Below are 24588 nucleotides of genomic sequence, written 5' to 3' on the forward strand. Positions count from 1 at the left end.
CCTGTACTGGGTGGGAGCGGGAGTTGGGAGGGGCATCGTCTGCATAGCGGGGTCTACAGCACTGTACTCTGACCCAGGAAGTCTCCCTCACCTTCCAAATCATGGCAGATCCACTTCAGGCTGGGGCTTACATCAGGGGACAGGACTGTGGAGGTAATCTCTCCATAGCTCCCCAGACAGGGTGCTGCTAAACTGTGCTCACTCTACACCTTGCTCATTCCTTCATACTCCCTGCAGTCACTGTCAGCCTGTCATCCTCGCCATTATGGGGATCTGCGGCTCCATCCTGTATCTACAAACAGCAGCTGTTTTTTTTAGGTTTATGCAGTTACTATACATTATACTCCACATGCTGATTGCTATACTGTACAGTATAATGTATACAGTATACAGTACTGTACAGATGAATACAACATATTCCTCTGTTTCTAAATGTTTGTTTTATTTGTTTTACATGTTATTCAGAATGATAAATTATTTTTGGGGTTTGGGACCAATTGTCTGCATATCAGTAATTTCCTATGGGAAGTTTTGCTCTGGTTTGAGAGTGGATTTGGATTACAAGTGCGGTCACGGAACGAATTATGCTCATAATTCAAGGCACCACTGTATATAATTTTTATTTTTTTAAGAAACAGTTTTTAACCTCCATATCCTAATTTCTACAACACTTTTTTTCTACTAGTATGGCTCATTTTTTGCGCTGTGACCTTTACATTTTTTGATGGTACCTGCTTGGCATAGGTGGGAATTTTTGTTTGCATTTTATCTTTTATTTGATATATGGCGATCATTTTTCTGACAGGTGTGGTACCTGTCAGTTCACTCTCTGCATGCCGCAAACACTTTTAAGAGTTAAAACTTTTGAAAATGGACTTCAGGCAGCTTCTTGCAGGTGTCAGCTGTAGTATACCGCCGGCAGCCGCTGCATATAGAACAGGCTAAGCTCCTGAGCCCACTCTATATGCAGCGACCACCAGGTTACTGCTATGAAGAAAGAAAACAAAAGTGATAAAAAAATTTGAAATTAAATTAAATGTTAAATAGAATTCCTTCCCTTCGTTACTGCACTCGGACATGTTTCTTTACAGTGCAGAAATTCAAATTAAAAATCTTTATTTACAGACCAAAACAAAAACACAGCAACAGTGTACATAATTAGGTCTTGTAAAAATTAAGTACTCCTAAATCAATATATTTCGCAGATCAAATTATGGAGAAATATGATGGTGAAAGCCAAACTGGAAGCAGATAACATTTCTGGTCTGCTGTAAAACATATAGAATAACAGTCAGGAACGAGTGATTATGGGAAAACAATACTGCGGGAGAGTTCAGGTGACATCATAAGAGAGAAAGCTGAAGGTCAGGCAATTTGTCAATGTCGCCTGAAGCTCTGAAGGATTTTAAATTTCCCAATATCTATTTTTACACATAAAAATCTGCCTTAAAGTTATGTTATTGTGATGTGGCAATATACATTTTGCTTGTTCAATATCAGTTTTAGTCAATTGAATCGTCTCTCACAGACCAAGTCTTCTATTTCTCCAGAGCATTCCTGATCTCTTGGAGGGATAAAGGGGCAATTATTGCTCAGCGTACCTCTTAATCCTGGGCACAGAGAGGGGGGCAGATTTTATGAAGGGGAACATTTTTAGATAGGAAATTCGATTGAATTACACTTAAACACAAAAGCGCCTGTAACAGATTTGATGAGATTTTCACCTGAATCAAATTAAATGTACAATTTGCATTATTCTCTTGATATTCCATGGTTTATTAAACATATTCTTTACTAAGTGTTTTTTCTTTGCTTCAATGCAATTTTACTCAAGGAATTTTAATATCACTTTTCCAGTTTCTTTAATTAATTTAACAAATTGTTCATAAAAAACTGAAATATCAGGTGCCTTATTTATAAAAAAAAAAATCTGTGCCATTTAATTTAAGCTCTTATGGACAGAGAATTTACTCTTTTTTGCATCACTTTTTATTATTATTATTATTATTATTATTATTGTTATTGTTTCACTTGTTTATAACTTCCCTAGTATATGACAACACTATATGAAGATAATTTTTTTAGATCAGATATTTATTTATCATGAACTACCAATGCAAACAATCAGTAGTCACCACCTGGAAGTTGCATAACTGAAAATCTATTTTGGTTGTTCCAGAAAGGCTTTTCTATCCCCAAACTGATATCTAGTGCTCTTAAAACAAATATTTTAGGAAGGATGGGAGAGGGGAAAGTATTCTCTTGCCCTGCCTTATGAACAGCCCAAAAAGCAGGGCAAGTGCAATATTAAAAAATAAAAAGAGGATCTAGATTTCCTTCTCTGCCTTTATTATTTTCCTGTGTTCTGCTCCTAAACCACAGGATGATTTATGTCTCCCCTTTTAAATGCGTATTAAAAAGTAAAAAAAAATTTTTTAATCTCTGGTCCTTTGCTAGGTCTTAAAGCCCTATTCCACGGAACGATTATCGTCCGTATTCGGCGGATATCGGCCGCATACAGACGATAATCGTCCCATGGAATAGAGTGCAACGATCATCCGACATCGTTCATGTCGGCTGATCGTTGCTGTCGCTTGTTTTTCAACATGTTGAAAAACAAGCGACTGATACAGCAACGATCTGCTGCTGTCGCTCCGTTGAATAGGAGCATCGGCAGCAGACGCTGCTGTATCCTATGGGCTGCCTGGACGATAAGCGATCACCCGGGCAGCCCCCCCGCAGGTCCCAGCGGCCCCTCCCACACTTACCTGCTCGCTGCAGCCGCGTCAAACAGCGGCGGCAGTGAGCAGGTAACGAGGAGCAAACGAGCGCTGAGAGTGCTCGTTTGCTCCTCTAAACGACCCGTGAAATAGGGCCATTAGTTTGAGGTGGCACACTGCAGTCGCCAGAGAATGGCTGAGCAGGCAGGTCCAACTTCTGCATCAGGTCTTGGAAGTAAGAACAAGAGGAGAGCAGGTGGGGACTGGGTGGGTAAGCTATTCTTTATTCTTACCCTGTCTTCAGTAGAATATAAAATTTACGATACACAAATACCCCTTTAATATAAGTTGTTCTGTGGTTAGGCAACAAATTTACAGAATACATGTTGACATGCCAATAAATCTATATGTGTAACAAAATCGGTCAGACAAGAAGGGATTACCATACCTGCCTATCTTAAAGCAAATGTACCACCGGTACATTGCTTTTTTGTTTTCTACATGAATAGACCTCCGCCGACAGGCCGGTGTTGTGGTCCTTTTTTGATACTACCCCAGTGCTGGTCTATAACTGAGCACAGGCCGGGCATGAAGTACTGAAGGCAGGCCGGCCCCCAGTGTAATAATCCGCCCTTTTTTCTGTGACGCGGCTCCATTAGAATCAATGTAGCCGCGTCACAGAGGGAAGGGGGGCAGATCATCACACTGGGAGGCAGCCGGCCAGCCTCCAGTGCTTTATGCATGGCTGGTGCTTGGTAACAGATCACTCCTGTGTGTGGGAACTGGGTGGCGGTTCAAAAAAAAAAAGGACTAGGATCCCAGCTCCGGTCTATTCAGCTAAAAAACAAAAAAGCTATGTACCGGTGGTACAGTCGCTGTAATCAATTGTTTGCTCAAGTGAAACTATACAACAGTTAAAGAGTTGGTTTTTGTTGCCTAAAGAGGACCTGTGGTCTCTCCTGACCTGTTTAGTAAATGCACTTACCATGAAAAAAAAACAAAAAACATCTTTTCTTATAGCTGCGTGTAGTGCTATTCATCTCATTCTTACGATAAATGTATGACTAAATTGGCAACTGAGTTACCCAACATCGCCTGGCACAGTGCACTTTGATTAGCCTCACAATTTCAAATCACTAACCCTAAGGGTCCATTTGCACAGAGAGATTATCTGACAGATTATCTGCCAAAGCCAGAAACAGATTATTAACAGAGATCAGGTCATAAAGGAAAGACTGAGATTTCTGCTCTCTTTAAATCCATTCCTGGCTTTGGCTTCAAATCTTTGGCATATAATCTGTCAGATAATCTTTCTGTGTAAATGGACCCTTAATCCTTGCAATTGAAGAATGGATGCAGCCCTAGGGAGTCCTATGGCCGTGCCAATTTTTTCCTGGCAGCCCTAGGAGTGCATCCAACTTCTTCAGAGCGTTTGGGCCAACCTGATTATTCGGCAAGTTCACTCATCACTAGTCATGCTTATCATATGGTACACTAATAGAATCATGCTCTGCATACATAAGTCATCATTGGCTTTTGAATTCAAGTCCGGTAGAGAATATGCTACCTGTGGGTCACTAGATATACCTGCAGTGTAATTACTTATACAGGCTGTAGAGCTCCCATACAATGCTGATATCTACCACTATATGGGGGAAATATTGGTTATACTGATCTTTGGCCCTTGTATAGTGCTATTAGGAAGTAACAGGACTGTGCTACGCAAAAAGAGATAAGGGGATGTATCTGTGTGTGTATTATTTTAAAAGTTGATTTAAAACAGGATACGCCTTTTCAGATCCTAGCAATGTCTCTGCCCCAATAAGTAACATAACCAGGTGGCTATTAAGCCATAACCTTCTAGTAAGAACAACAAAGTCCCTGCCAGATGAGCCTATCTTGGAAGTAAAGGCGGCATAATTCAGCTGAGGACCTGAAGATGCCACAGGAGAACACCCTGGGGGAGCGCAGAGAGGTAAGAATAGCCTGTTATGTTCTCCGCCAGAGCAGAAACATATTAATAGTTTTATTTCAGTGGAATTTAATAAAGTTTGTAATCTAAACACTAATTTCCCGAATGATATTTCCTTAGAAAACCTAAAACCATTTTGCACAACTCAATTTTTTTTTACTGAAAATCTAACCGATCTGTCAGGTTTGTAACACTCAATAACACACAACCTAATAGCCCAATGTCTAGATTGATTTGATTAACCAATGACCAAATCTTTTCGCAATGACAAAGCATACAATGCATTTTGATAGTCTTAAGTCTAGAGATGAGCGAACCTCGAGCATGCTCAAGTCCATCCAAACCCGAACGTTCGGCATTTGATTAGCGAAGGCTGCTGAAGTTGGATAAAGCTCTAAGGTTGTCAATGAATATATCCATGTTTTTCACATAGCCTTAGGGCTTTATCCAAGTTCAGCAGCCACCGCTAATCAAATGCTGAAAGTTTTATGACGCAGATTTAAAGTTGCTGATTTGCTTTGAATCTAATCTGGGCCATCAAATTTGCTGCAGATCTGCTGCAGATCCTGTAAGTGTGAACGCACCCTTAATGTTTCGAGGAATAGAATGCAGCTGTTCTAAAAGCCATAGATGCATATTTCTACATAAGGATCAATATAAATGAAGGGAAGCAATATGAAAAATAATATTAATCACGTCCAATTTGTACTTTTTATTAGAAACCATAATATGCTAGGGCTGGTTACTTCATTAACCACAAAACCATGGTGCATTATGTATATAGGAGTCACTAACCTTTCTGAAGCATAAACACAGCACTAAAACAGCTCCACATATTAGGGATTTAATTGAATGGCAGTGGCTTTGCCCTTTACATTTCCATTAATGTGCACTGGTGACTGCTGAGATTTTCATTAGTGAAAATTGTTAACCCTGGGGAATTGGTTATGCAAATATTGGTTTGTAGCTCTGGCCTATTAGCTATCAATACAAATCAGAAAATCAATAGGCCTAATAGGTCCTTATTACACAGTTGATACATTTGCAGGTCTGAATTGAGTACTGTCAGTGAATAATCAATTTAGTCCTAACCTATTACCTGATCACTGGCCAGAAACGGTTTCATGATGCACTGGTTTATTTATAACTGGTTACATTGTACTCACTTTAATTGGACGGATGTTCTTTCCATTGTGATTAAGCAAATCCAACATTTATTGTATAATCAGAACTGGGAATGCTTGTGGTCCTTTTTCTGCAATATATCACACACACATGTGGATAGCCTGTTCCAACATGGTGATTAATATTTCTGTGCTTACTTTCTGTGCAGTTCTGCCACTGGAGGTGTTGTAATTCTTGTAAGAATGCTTTCAGTGCTGCCACTGTGTGCTGTGACATCAGCTGCAGTGGGCATCTCTTGTTCCCGGATGTCCTGCCCTCCTCTTAAGACAGAGCATTTGTTTGCCATACTGTCGCGATAAGCAAGTGTACAGCCGACAGAGCAGAGCCATTGGCTGTGCCTCCCCCTGTGACATTCAAAGTTAGGTCACATGGTATTTCTGGATAAGCTTAGGCAGGGCATGCATCTAGGAATATCATGTGACCTAAATGGGAACGTTACAGGGAAGACTGCTCTGTCAGATGTAATGTTGCTTATCGCAACACAACCGCTATGTCTGTAGAGGAGGGCGGCACATCTGGGAACAACAAACGCCCACGGCAGCTGATGTCACGGCACAAAAGGGCAGCACTGGAATGTAGCAGGGTGGAAACATTTAGACAAGAAGTACAATGCTTCTGGCAGCAGAGATGCACAAAAAGTAAGCTTTGGCCAGAGTACCCCTTTAATACCTCCTTGAGGTCTAAGACAGATCTGTTACCTTAGGACCCTATTCCACGGGATGATTAGCGTTCACATAATCGTTAACGATAAACGATTCAAACGACCGCTATTGCGAAAGACCTGAAATCGTTCACCCATTTACATAGAACAATAATTGTTACTTATGATCGTTCTTGCGGTCCTCTTGTCGTCGCTATTGTGTTTGTCACTACTGCAAATGACATCTTATTCAATGCGAACGAGCAACGATAAAAATAGGTCCAGGTCTTATTAAACGATCAACGATTTCTCGATCGGTCGTTAATCGTTAACTGCTATTCAAATGAACGATAATCGTTTAGATTCAAACGATTTAACGATAATCTGAACGATAATCGTCCCGTGGAATAGGGCTCTTAGTGTCATCATCTTTTGACTTTATCAACTGTGGCCTGGAAGATACAGTGAACTGATGATGCTCCTCATATAATTTTTGTTCCTAATCCCTAGGATTTAATTCTACAATTTAGCCCAAAAGTCAATTCAATACAGCCTGCCCAGGTAGGCCTTGTTTCCCTTATGTAAGCTGGCTCGGTTCACCCCCAGATGAGGCAGCCAGTGCTGGAAATGGAATCCGGTAGAATTGTTTATTCCTGTTTGGTCCCAATGATATTAGCACCAAGAGTGTCAAATAACAAAAGCCTATTTTAAGGCATGTGGAACCTTCGGCCCTCCAGGTGTTGCAAAGGCATACACATATATAGACTACTTGGGTTAGGTAGTTAGGCAGGGACAGCTATATAACTGTAGTTGCACAAGACAGAATGTTGTAATGACCTTGAAAGCAACCCTATTGAGCCTGAAGTGGCTATACATTGTGTACTTTTAAGAAGAATTACTGAGCCGGAAGGCTGCTATTCTGCCGAAAGTACCTGCTAACAAGTGGGAAGCTGCACTGACACATTAATTTATTGTTTTTGGCTGAGTGACAATGAGTCTCAAAAAAAGAAACATCAATTATATTAAAGCCTTCATCAAATTTACCTGTTTAGCATCACTGACTGAAATGATGAGTGGGCCACTCAAAGCATTAGAGCAGAGGGAAGCAAATTGCTCAAAATGATGCTTTATGAATGAGTTAAATTGAATTAGCGGATGATGCTACTGTTAATCTTTGTCCCATTAAGTTATGATAACAATGTTCCTAATGGCTGCACAATCTTGGCAGCATGCGTATAATGTGAACACTAATCAGGATCACTCAGCAGGTCAGCAGATTAGGATCGGAGTTACTGGCAGATGCAGAGATATTCTCTGGGGACTCTCAAACCCACACCAGGTGACTCTAATAGCCTAATGAAGAAACCGCACACTCAACATGGATGATAGGCCGCATCTGAGGAATACAGATGATGGCCTAACCTGCTGATTAATGACCGGGCACATATATATTATGTAATATGCTACATGGCTGATAACCCATGACAGACCCTGTCAGTGCAGACACGTGCATGGTTAGCATCTGTTGATTCTGCACTATGATAATAGGAGCAGGGCCTAGTGAAGTGTAAATGAGCTTCCTGATACAGGGCTAAAACCAGTCAAACAGTATATATATATATATATATATATATATATATATATATATGTGACAGTAAATTGTATATTATTCCGACACATACAAACATATGCAACATATTTTATCACATGACAAGAACTATGTAAGACAACCAGAACATAATGCAGAAGGATAAGACAGATATAGCCTCAAAATGCCCAAAAACTCAATTTCTGCTAGTACTGATGTGAGACAGTCTAAGGCGGTGATCTCCAACAAGTGGCCCTCCACCTGTTCCAAAATTACATTGGACAGCCTTGAGGTTGGCAGGGCATTCTAAGAGGGTTACCAAGGGCTGCCGAGTCACACATTAGGGATCATCTAAGGAGTTCCATAATGCAGTCTAAGAATACACCTATGGTGCTTACACACAAGCGCATTGGTATACATCCATTGGATCCAAAGTATGTGATGGATGAAACATTATCAGTGTGTCATCAGTATTGTACCCATATTTCTGTACAGTAAATACTGATGGGCTGTCCTCCGCATAGATACAATATATTACACATACATTACAGGTAGATACAATATTTAGATACAATATAGCTAAAATAGTGATGACACACTGATGCAGTATGGATCAAATATAAACACATCTATACTTTAGTCCTTCTCCATAGACTTCAATAGGTATTTTCCATCTGCACAATTAATAAGTGTAGCTCCCGTTGTGAACAGCCCCACTGATAAACATTAGCTCAAAACCGTCTTCTACCATTTATGTAGTCTGACCCTTTTTAAATAATTAAAAACTATAAGTAGGGCAAAAGCAAATAATGATCTGACCTATAAGCAAGTAATGTAGATAAAATTAAAGGTCACCCCACTGAACTGCACTGTATACTATTAAGTCTTGGGCTTATTTATTTAAGGACAAGAGGTCAAGTCATTGATCTGCTATAAAATATCTAGAACATAAAAGTATGACCTTAGATAAAATCTAACGAACATCTTATTAAACGTTCTTATCATTGAATATAGCACTTAAGTTATTACGGCTCCTGACCTCGTATGGCTCAGGCTGATGTAACAGAACCAATAGCTTTGATAATAATTAAGCTGAGCCCTGAACACTGATGCTCATTCGTAAGTAGATGAGATTGGAGAAAAAACAGGAAATAAAAATACAAGCTTCAGCTATAATTACACATACGAACGTAGTTAGATGATCTAATGATATACAGGACATTTCATTTACCCAAGTTATAGAATTGCAAAGAATTGCAACTTACAGAGGTCTTTAGCCAATGCACATCATATGGTATTAATGTGGACATTGCATTTGAGTATACTATAAATGTAGTCAACTCGTCTTTTGAGGTGCAGAATTTTTAAATAGTTTGAAAATAATCTCTATAACACTAAACTAGAGACTGGGTGATAAACGATTATCGTGCGAAAAATTGTTATATTGTTCGAATTTAAACGATAATTGTTCTGTGTAATTGCAGGCAACGATCGAAAAATTGTTCGTATGTTGTTGATTTAGATCTGAACCTAAAATAATCATTAATTGTTTGCTAATCATTCACTGTAATTCCACATTCGTTCGCTTAAGTTCCGCATTTTTTCACTAATCGTTCAGTGTAATTGCACATTGTTCATTGTTTTGCTGGGATCAGAGGGAATAAACGATCATAGTAACGGTCGCAATAACAATCGTGGTAACGATTGTAACTAACGGCCATCGTTCTGTGTAATATGGTGAACGATTTCAGGTTAGCGATAAACAATCTCGTTTGCAATCGTTAATCGTTAAAAATCGCTCCGTAAAATAGGACCCTTATGGTGCGTTTACACAGGCAGATTTATCTGACAGATTTTTTAAGCCAAAGCCAGACACAGACCATAAACAGGGAACGGGTCATAAAGGAAATACTGAGATTTCTCCTCTTTTGAAATCCATTCCTGGTTTTGGCTTCCAAAATCTGTCAGATAAATCTGCCTGTGTAAACGCACCATTAGGCTCACATCAATATCTCCCTCAGCCAAAAACCAGCTTTAGCTTGTGGTAATACAATTAATACATAGCAGTGAAGTGACTCCAGTGTTTTAGCAAGGCAAATTGTCCTATATCTAGGACACCACCAGGAACCTGCAGTGGTGGGTATGTAGGTAGGTCTAGATCTCTCTGGTCACCAGAACATTAGTATGTAGGTCAAGTGCAACTACCTAACAGTTATACCTAATACTTTTGGTTCCTTTGTGATGTTGAGTATCCACTGGATGGTCAGGAAATAATATATTCTGATAAAGAATGACTGTTCTAGAAGCTGGTTCCATATTGTGATGGCTCAACATTACATAATATATATTATATATATATTACATAATATAAGTGGTGATGTGCCCTCATCGTACGCTAATACGAGGAGGAAGAGGGAGTTTTGCTTTCCCACTGACCGTGACGCTAGAGTGTATAAAAATAACGGCTCATTGCCTTTATGAGACACAAGTTGGTTACCCAGTCCGGTTGGATTTGTATACATTTTCTGCCCATGTGCCTTGGTGCAGACAAAGTATTTTATCAAACTGTGCTGGACTTTTATGGGTTTTTTGGCATCTTTATTTTTGCAATAGGTCTACTGCGCAATGGGGGGAAAAAAACTTTGACAACTACACATTTTATGGATCCTAATTGCATTATGTAACTAAAGGGCTGAAATGCACTTTGACTTAAGCCTCAATAATTTTTCCTTCAAAGAGTTACATAAAGGTAACATAACTTCTAAATGCTACAGATGTAACACATAAATCTACATGTCCATAGGTTTCTAGTTCACTAATTTACTTTATTAAGCAATTGTTAACTGTTGCAGAGTAATTGATGATCTTAGCAGAGTGACTTTTTTTTCTGCTGAGTGGCTGAATTCATGGGACAATAATGGAATTCCTTCCCAGTTACAATTCAGGTTTCTAAACAGTGCCACCTGATTTTTATATAACTAGGACAAATTAAACTGTCTCCACATATATTCCATCACATTTGTAGTCTGCTTTCTACTGTAACATGCAGCCAGCATGTTGTATTATCTGCCAGCAGAGGTCAAACTGAGGATATTAAATTCTGCAACACATCACTTGTGCACTAAATGCATAAACCACTTACACATCCCTTTCAGCCTTTTTAATACAAAGGGAGAAAAAAAAAACAACAATGTAAAATTTGCCATGATGAAAAATCAATAAACCAGTAATTGCTTGGCTTATCATAGTAAAGGAGGACAAATTAGTAAGCGGAGTTTAGTATCCATCCGGATTTCAGCGAAACAAGGAGAGTTTCAGGATCACTAAACCAGAAAGGGAGAAGGTCTCAGAGTGATAATTAAATCAACTCATGCTGATTTTCTGCCAAATTTATTTCCCAAGTGTATATCAAAATGTTTCACTGCTTACTAGCCAGGCATAACTAATCAATTTACCGTTGGGTTAACACACACAAGCAATATACAATGCAGATTTAACAATAAAGAACAATGATATATCTCAAGCATATGCCACAAGTAAGAACATATTTTAGTTAAACGTATATGTGAAATTCTGTAAGCAAAAGCAACCAGTTGCTAAAGATTAGCTTTAACGATTTCCACATTATTCAAGGATAATTTCAAAAAAAAAAATTTAAAAATAAAAAAAATCTAAATTTGATATTTTATGTGACTTTTCGATTATTCCATATTCTACTATAATGTCTAGAAAATCCATTGCTGAAAAGACTAAACTATTTAGTGTTCAGATCTGCATTGAATTACTCTGGGTTTTTAGCTTCCATTTTCATAAAGACTTACAAATCAAAAGAGTCACACAAACACAAAAAAACCTCAGTACTGTATAATGTAATAATTATTTCTTGCCCCCAGAGATGATATCCCATTCAGCAAATTAGCATGGCTCTTATCTAAGGGCAAATGAAATCAAAATTTCAAATTGGGAAGAGGCAGCTATTTATTTTCCCTTTTCCTTCTTTTTTGTCCCTTCTGAAATGATTTCTTTTTGTGTATATGTCCTTTAAATAGCTATCGGGGCCTTAGTAATTAAAACAGCACCAGCCTCCAGTCTCTAATCTGCAGCCCGGGTCAGCTGTCTGTAGATTCTAATTTGTCCCCCATTTGTATTCATGACAGCAGAATGCTGAATATTTAACAGCAAACTGGCAGGAGGGGGTATTGGTGAGCTCGGAGGTCAAATAATTTGATTTCACAGCAGATTACATCCAACATCCAACATCTAATCTCATATCGTTTGGTAACAAAATTACAATGAAAGCAGTGTTATGACACATCTACTGGAGGCAAGGAGCCGGACAATCTCTTATTTCTTCTGCACAAATTAATAAACAGTTTAAAAAGCTGGGTGTTTAATGTGTTTGCTTATTTAACGGCATTTCAGACGGTTTGATAGCAGAGGTTATGCCTTTTCTCAGGCAATCGTGATTAAAGACAGCAAGAGATCAGTGAATCTGCTCATCCTAGTCATAATTATGCCCAACAAAATAGTTTTAATATATTATGTGGTTGGGGTGACAAAAAAAAAACTGCAACATTTTGCAATTAAAGATTGGAAATGCGTAAACTGGTAAAATATTTATATATATATAAAAAAGAAAAAGTGAGAGTAGTCAAAGTGAGCACTGGCCGGAGTAATTTTAGTGTAGATCGAATGCGCCAGTGCTTGGCAATAGCAGAAAAATCTTGAATATGAAAAACAGAGTTCAAGCAGAGGCTGAAGTTGTAAATCAGGTGGGAAGAGTGGAGAGAAAGGTGTAAGGCTGTGGACATATTAGTAAGTTCCATGTATAAAAGAAGCCAAGAAATGGACGACAAAACGGCATTCTTGATAAATCATTTTAGCTAGGAAAGTAGCCAGGTATCTTTATGGTACTACAGCAGGGAAGCCCTTTTTAATCTTCAGTCTCAGATTGAGAGGGCTAAAAAGTCTAGCAGAAAAAAGGCATTGGACAATCTCATAATACCGAGTAGGTAACTTTGAACACTTAGGTCAAGATATATGCGCATTTATAAATTTTCATTTATCAATACTATTCATCTATCTACCTATACAGAAGCTCTTGCTCATGCTGTCAGCTATAGTAACTTAGGGTGTGATGGTGTCAGGTAACAAAAGACCAACCTCTTATGTCACTTTCTCTGCCTCTGCCTACAAACTAGCTTGAGTAGTATCTCGTAAAACAAGTAGGCACATAAGTCTAACATCTTAAAGAGGTTTCCCAGGAAAAAAAACTATTGATAGCCTATTAATAGGACAGTGCTCGGATATGTACGGATACATGTTGCCCAAGCCTTATCCAGTACATGCCTTAAAGGCTCATGCTTACTGTGTTCATAGGCCCTAATCTGGAGCTTTATTACCAGATCTGCTACTAGAGTGCTTGCAGAGTTCACCAGGCCTGTATATCATGGACATTGCAGTGCATGGTTACATTTGTAGTAAGCAGTAAAGCCCGGTGGGCTGTGTTCACATGTTCAGGTTTTCAAATGCAATTACTGAATACGAGGCTATCAATAGATCATAAATGGAAAACATGTATGAAGGGAAGATTGGCTTCTCTTTACAAACCCATTCCTGGCTTTGGTTTCTAAAATTGCAATTGAAAAGCTGAACGTGTGAACACTGCCTAACAAAAAAAAGCTATTTACGTATTTAAACATAACATTTAATTTTAAAACAAGATTGACACATAAATGGCTAAGTTGTCCATTTACACCCAATGTCCCTAACAAGGAGGCATATAAAATATGTACATAAGCGGGGCGTATAGATATGATAAAGGGAAAAAATTGCTGACATAGATGTGACTGATGTGATTTTTGCCACTGATGTGCATCAAACTACTGTGGAAGATTGTGATTCAATGGGGCTAATCTTCAGCTTTTCAGAAGAATATACTGCAGGTAGCATGCTGCATATTTTGTTCTAGTTGATCTTGTTCCAAGGTATATTCAAAATCCTACATTGCAGTTTTCTGTAGCATGTAATGGGCCTGTAAAAACTCAGTTCACATCATCGGATGTGGACTTTCCATAGTTTTGAGCCAAAATACGTGCAATTTCCAACATGTTTTCGGGCATTGCCATGTCCTGTGTCTTATTGGTTAACTACTGAATGGGGAGTAAACAGTACTTAGTGCCATGAAGGTGGAGTAGGTTTCATCTAGTCAAACCCAACACTACCATGTACAGTATAAGATACGATGACCTGCTGGACAACTAGTGAGTAAACAGAAGTAACTGCCCCAAAAAGGATGACTTCCCTACATATCCTGAAAAAGCCCCTATATACCTCATATTGCCAGTCAATAGTCCACAGGTCTGGAGGAAACATACATTTTTTTTACTCTACTTACACATCTACATACATTCATAAATGTATTTTGCATATGTCTTTTTTTTCAGAACATGACTATAGGTAGGCAATGCAGTGGTCTTTGTTCTTTATAAAAGACATAAATGCTTTGGGCATTTGTAATATTTTTATATGGTTAAAACTGAAAAGTTACAATTTAATAGACATACTGGGATGAGCTACATTACAGATGTCACTATACAAGTTAACAAAAAATATGGAAACCATTTGGAAATAGTTCTGATAAAATTATGTGAAATTACTGTAGAAACAGAATGAAAAACAAACTAAAGTGTTTTAAATAGGTGGAATTAAACATACATTAACTATCTAGGTAAATCGGAAAGATCAGGCTCACATATAAATACAATTAACTGGGTCTGAACTGGAATGTTTAGTATTTTTAATAATAGGAATAACCAGTAATAAAAGGCTCCGGGGCATTTCTGTAATGTGACAGGTGCAAATCATTTTACCAAGCAGAACAATAACATTTCACAGAAATAAAGATTCACAATCAAATAACCTGTAAAAAGGACAAGTGGTAGAAATTTCCTAGATAAACCAGCATTGACAGCACACAGTAGAGAAAAAACTTTTATGAAATCCAATGTAAGATAAGAATAGTGAAGGAAAAGCTTGGTGTAGGTAGAAAATAGGAATATTGACAAGGTCATACGTCTGTTTTTCTGCCCCAATTTGTGGTGTACCGAAGAGCAGCTTGCCATTTTGTGTAGCTGAACCAACTGGTTATATTCAGCCTGTGGTGACTCATTACTATCAAAGAAAAAATATCAGCTATCCTTACTAGAGATGAGCACAACTCGAGCATGCTCAAGTCAAATCGTTCAGCATTTGAATATCAAAGGATAAAGTTGTTGAATGCAGCCATAAGGAGTTTGGAAAACATGGATACAGCCATAGGCGCGAGCTGCACTCATCTCTAATCCTTACATAACTGACTGGTACCCTTCCCCTTGTCAAAAAGGTGTGTCCTTTCACAGTCTGGTACAGACTAACATGTAGAACCAAGAAAACCCACGCGTTCCATCTCTATCAAGAAAGCCTTGTGATAGAGATGGAACGCGTGGGATTTCTTGGACCCCGACATGGACTTCCCCCTTTGGTGATATTGATTTACTTATTTGGCTCTTACCGTTTTTCTTATTGCTTTCTGCCATTCCTTGCTTTGTGTCCATACAGTACAGTCATGTACATAGACATATATTGCTCATACTTTGACAGCATTACATTATTGTAGCTGTGGGCAAACATTATCAGACGTAGGAAGGGTCACAATATTTACACATATCGGTATGTCCTGGTACCATGTTTATTTGACATGGACCTTTTGTATGTTGTGGTTTTAATTGATTTTATTATGTATGTCTTGCACTTGTAGTTCTTGTGTACTAATAAAATTTCATATTTTTCACTTGAGCATACATTTTACTTCATTATTTGTTTTGGGGATGTGCCACCCTTGTATGTGTGACATGGCTTTTTTCTTTGTTCATTGGTCCCCTTTAACTAATGCTCGACGCTGAAACCGTTTTTTATTTAATTGGTTTCTACTCTCCAACCATAAATAGTTTTTTTTGTTTCATTTTTAGTACTTTATTATGGGACAGCCATATTTCCGCTGTTTTTTTAACAGCATTTGGATATATGTGTTACAACAAAACTAATGGACATTTATTTGTAAAGGGAGAGGTTTCTAGGCATGCTCTGTGACCTGTGCATTGAGGCTGAGCTGTGAATGTTAGTTATCGTAAATGAATGGTGGGTCCTGTTTTATCTATATGATGCTGTCTCATTATTCTGTAATCCTGTCAGTAATAAGGAGGGCAGGATTACTGTACAAAATAGTAAAATTATAACACATACTTTTTCTGAATCTTTACGGATTTATATTTTTTAACATAAAAACTTAATTCAAACAATAGGTGATTTTCTGATGACATTCCCTTTAACATATGTTCAGAAGAACTATGGTACATAGATTTGTATTGGTGAAACTGCTCTGAAAGCTATCTCTTTTATATTTTCTGCTGAGCCAGAAAGGAAAACCTCTTATCAAATGAATTTTCTTTTTATTGGATAACAAAGTGCACCATATTTCCTACTGACTATGACAGTCACTGCTGGAAGTTGAAAACAACTGATAATAGAGTTCCTTTGGTGACTGCGGGGACAGATCATACTGTGTAGAAAACACAGGGGTCACATACCACTACAAGTTCATGCATCATAACACAGTGTTAGGCTTTTTACATATGAGCGCACATACAAAGCCAACTTTTTAGTCTGTGAGGAATGAAAAGTGGAATCTGATTGTTTTTTAGGGGCAACTGAGCCAGTTTCACTTTACACTGTGTTTGACAGATCTCCCCCATAGACTTTATTCAAATAAAAAACACAAACTGAATCAGGGACAAACTATAATTTTTAGAAGCAAATCCTTACCCATACCCTGCTGAACAGTAGTAACGTTGATGGGTGATGGGAGCGGAAAACACAGGTGGAGGCTCCTTCCCTAACATTAGTGTCACTGTAATATATGTTAAAAAGGTTTTCCAGGATCTGTCAATGATCGAACAGGCATTGGAAGAGCCCAATATCCCCTAAGTGTCTGATTTTGGGGAAAACAAGCCAAACACTAAATGAGGACTGATGCAGCCTCCATTTAGAATCAAATCTGAGCAATTAATTTTAGAAATTATTTCCACATATGTTAAGTTTTGTTTCCTTTCCTCAGAATTAAAGTTACTGACCTACCAAACCATAGAGGCAACATGTAAAAATCCTTCAACAAAGGGAAAACTTCATTGCTGTCTTACCTCTATTAATCATGGTTACATCTGCAATTCATTTCATGCATTAAGCTAGATATCTGGCTAACATAATTAGCAAATTAACATACGAGAAAGAAAGATATCCTTTAGATGAAATGAGTGCCCAGTGTAGTTTGAAGTGAGATCAGTTTTGCATACATTATTTAAATTTTCTTCATTACGCTGAAAAAGTTATATATTTTCTTTTAAACGATCAATGAGAAAATGTTTAAACGCCAATATCCTAAAACCTCTAAAGATGATTCCCAGCATTAGCTTTATTCTACAATGAATAATAGCTCAAAAGCAAAGATAAATAAAAGTGTGGAAGTAGACAGGCCTACAAAGTCACTGTCTACATTCCATCTAATACATAGAAGAATTCCTCCATTATTAACAAGATATACAAATAATACATTACTGCATTTCTGATATGAAGTTCAGGACTCTGATGTTGTAGCTAATGTGGGTAACAAATAGAACATGCAAATCAACTGCGTATTCCAGGTAAAACAAAGAAAAGCACAAACAAGACCAAGCTAACATCTTAAGGCCCTATTTCCATGGAACGAATGTCGTTTGTATTCGGACGATAATCAGCCGCTACGAACGATAATCGTCCCGTGGAATAGAGTGCAACGATCAGCCAACATCGTTCATGTCGGCTGATCGTTGCAGTTGCTTGTTTTTCAACATGTTGAAAAACAAGCGACTGATACAGCAACGATCTGCTGCTGTCGCTCTGTTGAAAAGGAGCATCGGCAGCAGACGCTGCTATATCCTATGGGCTGCCCGGACGATCAGCGATCCTCCGAGCAGCCCCCCCCCCGCAGCTCCCCGCCGCCCCTCCCGTACTCACCCGCTCTCTGCCGCCGCGCCGAATAGCGGCGACAGCGAGCGGGGAACGAGGAGCAAATGAGCGCTGAGAGAGCTTGTTTGCTCCTCTTAACGACCGGTGGAATAGGGGCATAACTTCTGTTGGTGGCTTTTCTTTTTTATTGGTGGAACCTGCTGGTTAGGGGTATGTTCCCACTGAGGAATAGGCGAGGAATTGAAGAGGAAAGTTTTCTGCTTGAAATTTCCTCTTCTTCAGCTCTGTCCGAATAGGCGCAGAATGAGTGGAAATTTAAAGCCCCAATGGGAATTCATAAGAGGAATCCACCCAAAGAATTGGCATGTCAATTGTTTTGGAGGAAAGCGGATCCATGGCTGAAAATTCTGCATGTAAATTCCACTGTGTGTACAACGGAGCGTAAATCCCATTAAGAACATTTCTCTGTACATATTTAACTGGCAGAATTTCAAGCGGAATTAAGCGTGGATTCAGCTTAAAATTCCTCGCCTATTTCTCAATGTGAACATACCCTTAAGTGGTCTACAGAGCTCTCTGGGGCACGCTACAACTTATTTTAATTCCAGCACTGTGCATCAAATGCTTAGGCTCTGTTCACATAATAATAACAAAGGGATATTCCAACGTTAACTAACAGTTAAGCAACAGGTAAACTTGTAGGGCTCATTAAGTTAAATATTTTTGCAAATAAAGTCTTTTAGCAAACTTGTCTCCTTCACCTGATATGCTGTTCTTTTCCTCTCACTGTTACCAGCCTACTGTCTAAGTTATTGACCACCACTCTGCTCTAAAAGCAGTGGTCTAGCTAGCTGGTGTTTATGTAGCTATATAAACACGCACACTAACTATATCAATATATATCGTCCAGACCACTGCTTTTAGAGCAGAGTGGTGATCAGTAACCTAGACAAGGCACTGTCACAACAATGGGAGGGAAAGAGCGGCAAGTTTGCTAAATGAATGTATTCACAGAAATATTTAACTTAAGGAGCCCAGCAAGTGACTGGTTTAGAGAGTACAGTTTGGCTCAGTGAAGGATCTGCTCGGGAACCTACCTTCTTCTTTACGTTTTCTGGCATCCTCCTCACTCTTTTCCTTTGCTCGTAATACTTCATCTGCTTTTGCTAGACAGAAAAAAAAAAGAATTAGACAATTTTAATGTATCAAGCTTTAGGCAAAAGTTTAAGAATACAGCAGAATATTGTAGTGCTGTACCGCATTAGCAGAAAAATAGCTACTAAAAATAGGCTGGAAAATATCAAATGACAAGATCACCCAGATTACAAGTGCACTTAAAAGGAGCCTGATGCCTGCTCGGGGTATAAAATAAGCAAAACTAGTGCTCTGGTCTGCCCAGCAAGTTCACCACACTCTAGTGATGATATTTTGAATCTAACGTTAACAGCAGATGGACTGTGCAAGGCGGGTATAGTGTATTTTATTTCCTTCTGGAAGAGAGCTACTTAGCACATCCGTCACTAACCTGTGATAATATCCTGCAGCTAAACATGGTTTAAGGGCCAGTTCACAGAGTAAAACTGGCGGAATTCCGCGGTGGAACTTTCTGCCGCGGAATCCCACCAGTCTTCTAGTCAAACAGCCTGTCTATGGGAGGACTTGCGTGCCTCTCCACTCAAAGAAGTGAAATGGAGGCACCCGAGCCCTCCCATAGACTGCCTGTATGACAAGGAAGCTGGTGGGATTCCGCAGCAGAGAGTTCCACCACGGAATTCCGTAAGTTTTACTCCGTGTGAACTGGCCCTAACAGTTCTTAAATTGGGGTGCAACAAAGTAGGCTGGTGGGGCATTGGCATGTGGGGCAATTGAACTACATATATGTACATGAAGCACATTTAAGATCAGGAATTTGGATGAAAGAGGCAAGACAGAAAAGCAAACCATGGAAAAGTATTTGCACTTGTTCAGTATATTTAAAAGGGGCATGATAATGTATGTGTCTAGTCACATTTCATCGCATTGGTGGCCATTTTCTGAACAGGTAGGTGGTTCAAGAATGCGTTGCTATGGCCTTCTACGACAATAGTACAGAACACTCTAAGTTGGGATATACATTCCAATGTTATCCGGGAAAGCCCAGTAGTTCCCAAACAAGACAATCAGGGAAGATGGTTCGGGGATATAGGATTTCAACATGCCTGATGCTTTGCTACAGCTGGAGTTAGGTCTTTATTTCTTTTTTTTCCCACCAAAATAAATATGCAAGCACTGAGAGGGTCCGACAGCTATTGAATAGTTAAGTGAGTGATTAGTGTTTGCCCTAGCTCTTCTTGTAAGGTACAGTATCTGAAGAGGTGAGCCCTGGAGCCATTGAACACCAGTTTATGAGTTGGGAGAGTCTAATAATATGAAGATCAGATCTGTTACTTTTTGCTACTTAATTAATTATACATTGCAAATAGCTGAAAGCTTTTAGAAGGTAACAAAACACTTCAAGAATAAAAAAAAGCACTGTAGCATCATCATCATCAGATTAAAGCAAGTACAGTAGTTAAAATGGAGGCTTTGCTCAATACAAGAGTGCATACAATATATACGTGTCCCTGTAAGTTTTATTTTAAGCAGAACACATAGTTAGGGTTGCTAAAAGTATGCATAAAACATTCTGTATGTCTAGATTATGTTCCTGCTCCTAAAATCCATTCTCCAAATATTGCAAAGCGCTAACTTCCAGTTTAAAGCATAATAGAATTAGATATTTTCTTCCTGATAAATCATGTGAACAGGGCTTTATTCCTATTATGACAGCACTCGTTAAAAGATTCCCTTTCCCTCTGGAAACCTCTTCCCTTATTACTTAATTATCTATTAGTTGCTCAACTGCAGGGGTTTTGAAACACTTTACTACAGATGTTAAAGAAGATTAAAAATATACAGCACAGTAACAGGGGACTATCAATATACTCTGTAAATTAATTAAATTTCTGTTCTAGCACATCATTTATTCCAAAGCATTAATGTCTCAAAGGAGCCATTCCCTTTTATTGCCATCTCACTGCCTGATGAGTGAACTAAGTGAAAATAAGTCTCTAATAGCATTATACTTGATGAAATATTAAGTTTAAAAAGTACTGCCTTGTCAGAAGAGAAAAAATTAAAAGTGAAGAATCTCAACTTTGACTAAAAAGGAACTCAATGCAGATTTAGGACAATGGTGAATACGTAAGTACACAGGGACGGTTACAAGTTCACAATGCCTTTGTGGACCCACAAAAGCCATAGAGTCAACTAGTTTAATGACTGAATTTTACTATGTATTGGATTAACAGGTAAGGACTCGCCAACAAGCATTTTGACTATGGTGACTCTCAAGAGGAGACTATTTTTATGTAATAATTTTGGAGAGCTCTCCAACCATGCTTGGCTTAAGGTCTAGCACAACTAAAGACCGGTCAAATAGTAAGGGCGAAGAAAGACTGGAAAGAATTCCAATAGTAAGGGCTTATTTACATGTCCCATAAATTATGGGCCCTACGTACAGGGAAGCCCTGTACGGGACCATTCCCCTGACCAGCATGATATTGATACATCATGCCGGGCAGGGAAACAGTTCATCACAGGTAGGGCCCATAATCTTCAGGATGTGTGAATAAGCCCTAAGGTGTAGAATGACTGGAGAGATTTCAAATATTAAGGCCAAATCTTGCTTGCCTGCCTTGACTGCAAGATTTTTCCCTCTACCCAAACAGGAAAAGGGGTGAGGAGAAGCCACAAGGGACCACGCAAATAATTTAGGCAGAATGAAAGTTAAGAAGTTCCCTTTAAGGCCAAATGTTACTGAAGGGCTTTCACATGTAATATGCCCAGGCGTCACTGGTGAACCCTCAAATATTAAAGGGAACAAATCACGCTAAAAACAGCCATGACGCTTTATATCCAGTGTTATAAAGCCCCTAGCACTTTTCCTAAACATATGTTATCCCTATCAGCTCTCCTCGTAGCCCCCCAAAAATGACATTTGAGAATTTCCTGCGCCATATGCTAATTACAGCTATGTAGACAAGTGGGTGGTCTTTAGTGGCGAAGTAGTCTGGAGGGCTGGAGGGAGATCTCCTCTAATCACGCCTCTCTGGGAGTGATTTTTAGTTACAGACGCATGCATCATCACAGAAGGTCCATCCTGTAAGCTGTAGGCTCTGCAACTGAGAGTCACGGGTCACAGAGAGGCGTGATTACAGAGGAGATCTCCCGCCAGCCATGACTACTTTACCAAGGCGGACCTCTTCTACATAGCTACAATTAGAATATGGCGCAGGAAATTCTCAAACTTCATTTTCGGGGACTATGAGGAGAGCTGATAGGGATGACTTTTATGTTCAAAAACAGTGCAGGGCTTTAGAACAGTGGAAGAAAAGCTGCATGGTCCTTTTTGGCCGTGACTGCTTCCCTATAGGGCTAGCAAGACTAAAGAGATCTCTAATACTAATGGCAAGCATAATTGGAGAGATCTCAGATCATAATCATTGGTAGGGATACTAGAGAAGCATAAACATGTGAGGGCAATTCCTTGAGTAATAGTGGATGATAGGCTGATATCAGGCCTAGCGATGTCCCTGATTCAGATGACTGAGAACCTGGATCATCTTTGTTGGTAAACTGCTCCAATGCGCAAGCCAGAAGGCACTATAGCATGGATGCCAACTTATAAAACATGAATGAAAACGCTTAGCCATTTGCATACAACACCAAAAGGACAAGATCTTATCCATAATACATCATTAAATGAAGTCATGCCCCAGAACTAATGCTCTCTTAAAGACAAGTACTTTACACTTATAGGTCAACAAGCAAGCTCTACAACGCTAGAGTAAAAGCAGCAGAATCTCAAGCGGAGCCCATGCTGCGGACACCGCTTGAAATTCAGCCGGTCACATTAATTCAAAGAGAAGCCTCGCGTGCCTCTGTTCTTCGTCCAAAGAATTGACATGTCAATTCTTTGGGCGGAGAGCGGAGGTGCAAGCATCCATTGAATGAATGTGACAGGCTGAATTTCAAGCGGCATCTGCTTGAAATCCCACCGATTTTAGGATGCTAAAGCATCACTGCAACCGTATCATCTTTATATATTTTGAACACAAAAAGTAATTTTTGAATGGAAATGAAATAATTAATAACTATAAGCAAATTACACTATATGGATAAAAGTATTCTTAATCATTGCATTCAGGTGTTTTATTCAGTCCCATCCCTACAGATGTATGAAAATACATAAAATCCAGCCTAAACCAATGCAGTCTGCCTCTACAAACATGTGTGAAAAATTAAAGAATTGGACAGAATGTGTACTACTATGAAATCAATGGGAGCTTAAGGAGGAGCCACAGGCAAAACCGCACCGAAATTTGCATAGCCACCTTCACAGTAGATTTTATTGGAGCAGTTTATGCCAATTTGTTCATGTGAACATGGGAATGGAGATGGTAACCGTAGTGTTAATGATGACAACAGTGGCATCAAGTTAGATGAATTGGGGAAGCTCTGCACAATCTTTTCCCATCCATAACATGGCAGCACATGGAGGAGCATTCCTCTGAATGAACACAATGGGGGAGATTTATGAAAGGGTGTAAATATACACCTGGTGAAAATTGCCCACAGCAACCAATCACAGCTTCTCTTCTATTCTGCCAGAGCTGAAAGCGGAGCTGTGATTGGTTGCTGTTGGCAGTTTACACCAGGTGTATATTTACACCCTTTCATAAATCTCTCCCAATGTGTACATGAAAGTAGTGTGGCCCAATAGTTGGCAAAATGACATTGTATGGTCACATGTTCCTCCAAATGCCAACCTCAAATGCATAGAAGTGCCATTCTGCCATGGGGGTTCAGTCCTTTTCTGCCCCAGTACACACACAGATAGGTCCATAAAGGCATGGTTGGGTGAGTTTGGTGTGGAGGACCTTCACAGAGGCGTGACCTCCCCCTTGGGATGAACAAGAATGGAGGGCCCTCTCATCCACCATCAGCGTATGACCCCCACAAATGCTCAAAGTGGAAGCTGCAAATGGAGGAACTGAGTTCATATTAATGCCAATGGATTTAGAATCAGATGTCCTTAAAGTTCTGGCAGATATAAAGCATAGGAGTCCTAATACTTGTCCATATAGTCTAAGAGAGATCACACATACAAGACCCATCAGCTGAATGGGATAATAAAAGCACAAAACACTAATCTGTAAAGACATTCACATTCTCTCATGCTTGATTCTATCATGTAGGAAAACAAGCATAATAGGAATTCTATTTAAATGCAATTTTGTTTATATGTGTAATTGTAGATGTACCCCTAGAGTCATGTTAAAGGCTAAGCCAATGCTTCTTTCAAATTATCCCGCTTGGACTCACAATCTGCTCTTTACAACCATCTTCAATATGTATTAGA

The 24588-nt window shown here is 39.1% G+C and overlaps 1 protein-coding gene across 1 annotated transcript in view; it reads right to left on the reverse strand.

Moving 5' to 3' along the window:
• RSRC1 (arginine and serine rich coiled-coil 1) overlaps positions 1 to 24588 on the reverse strand; it is a 227261-nt gene that overhangs the window by 24220 nt on the left and 178453 nt on the right. The window contains exon 7 of the mRNA XM_069973849.1: positions 19244 to 19312. Within this exon, the coding sequence (XP_069829950.1) occupies positions 19244 to 19312 (69 nt within the window). The remainder of the gene's footprint in view (positions 1 to 19243; positions 19313 to 24588) is intronic.

Source organism: Dendropsophus ebraccatus, chromosome 6 (assembly GCF_027789765.1).
Source record: "Dendropsophus ebraccatus isolate aDenEbr1 chromosome 6, aDenEbr1.pat, whole genome shotgun sequence".
Classification (NCBI taxonomy): domain Eukaryota; kingdom Metazoa; phylum Chordata; class Amphibia; order Anura; family Hylidae; genus Dendropsophus; species Dendropsophus ebraccatus.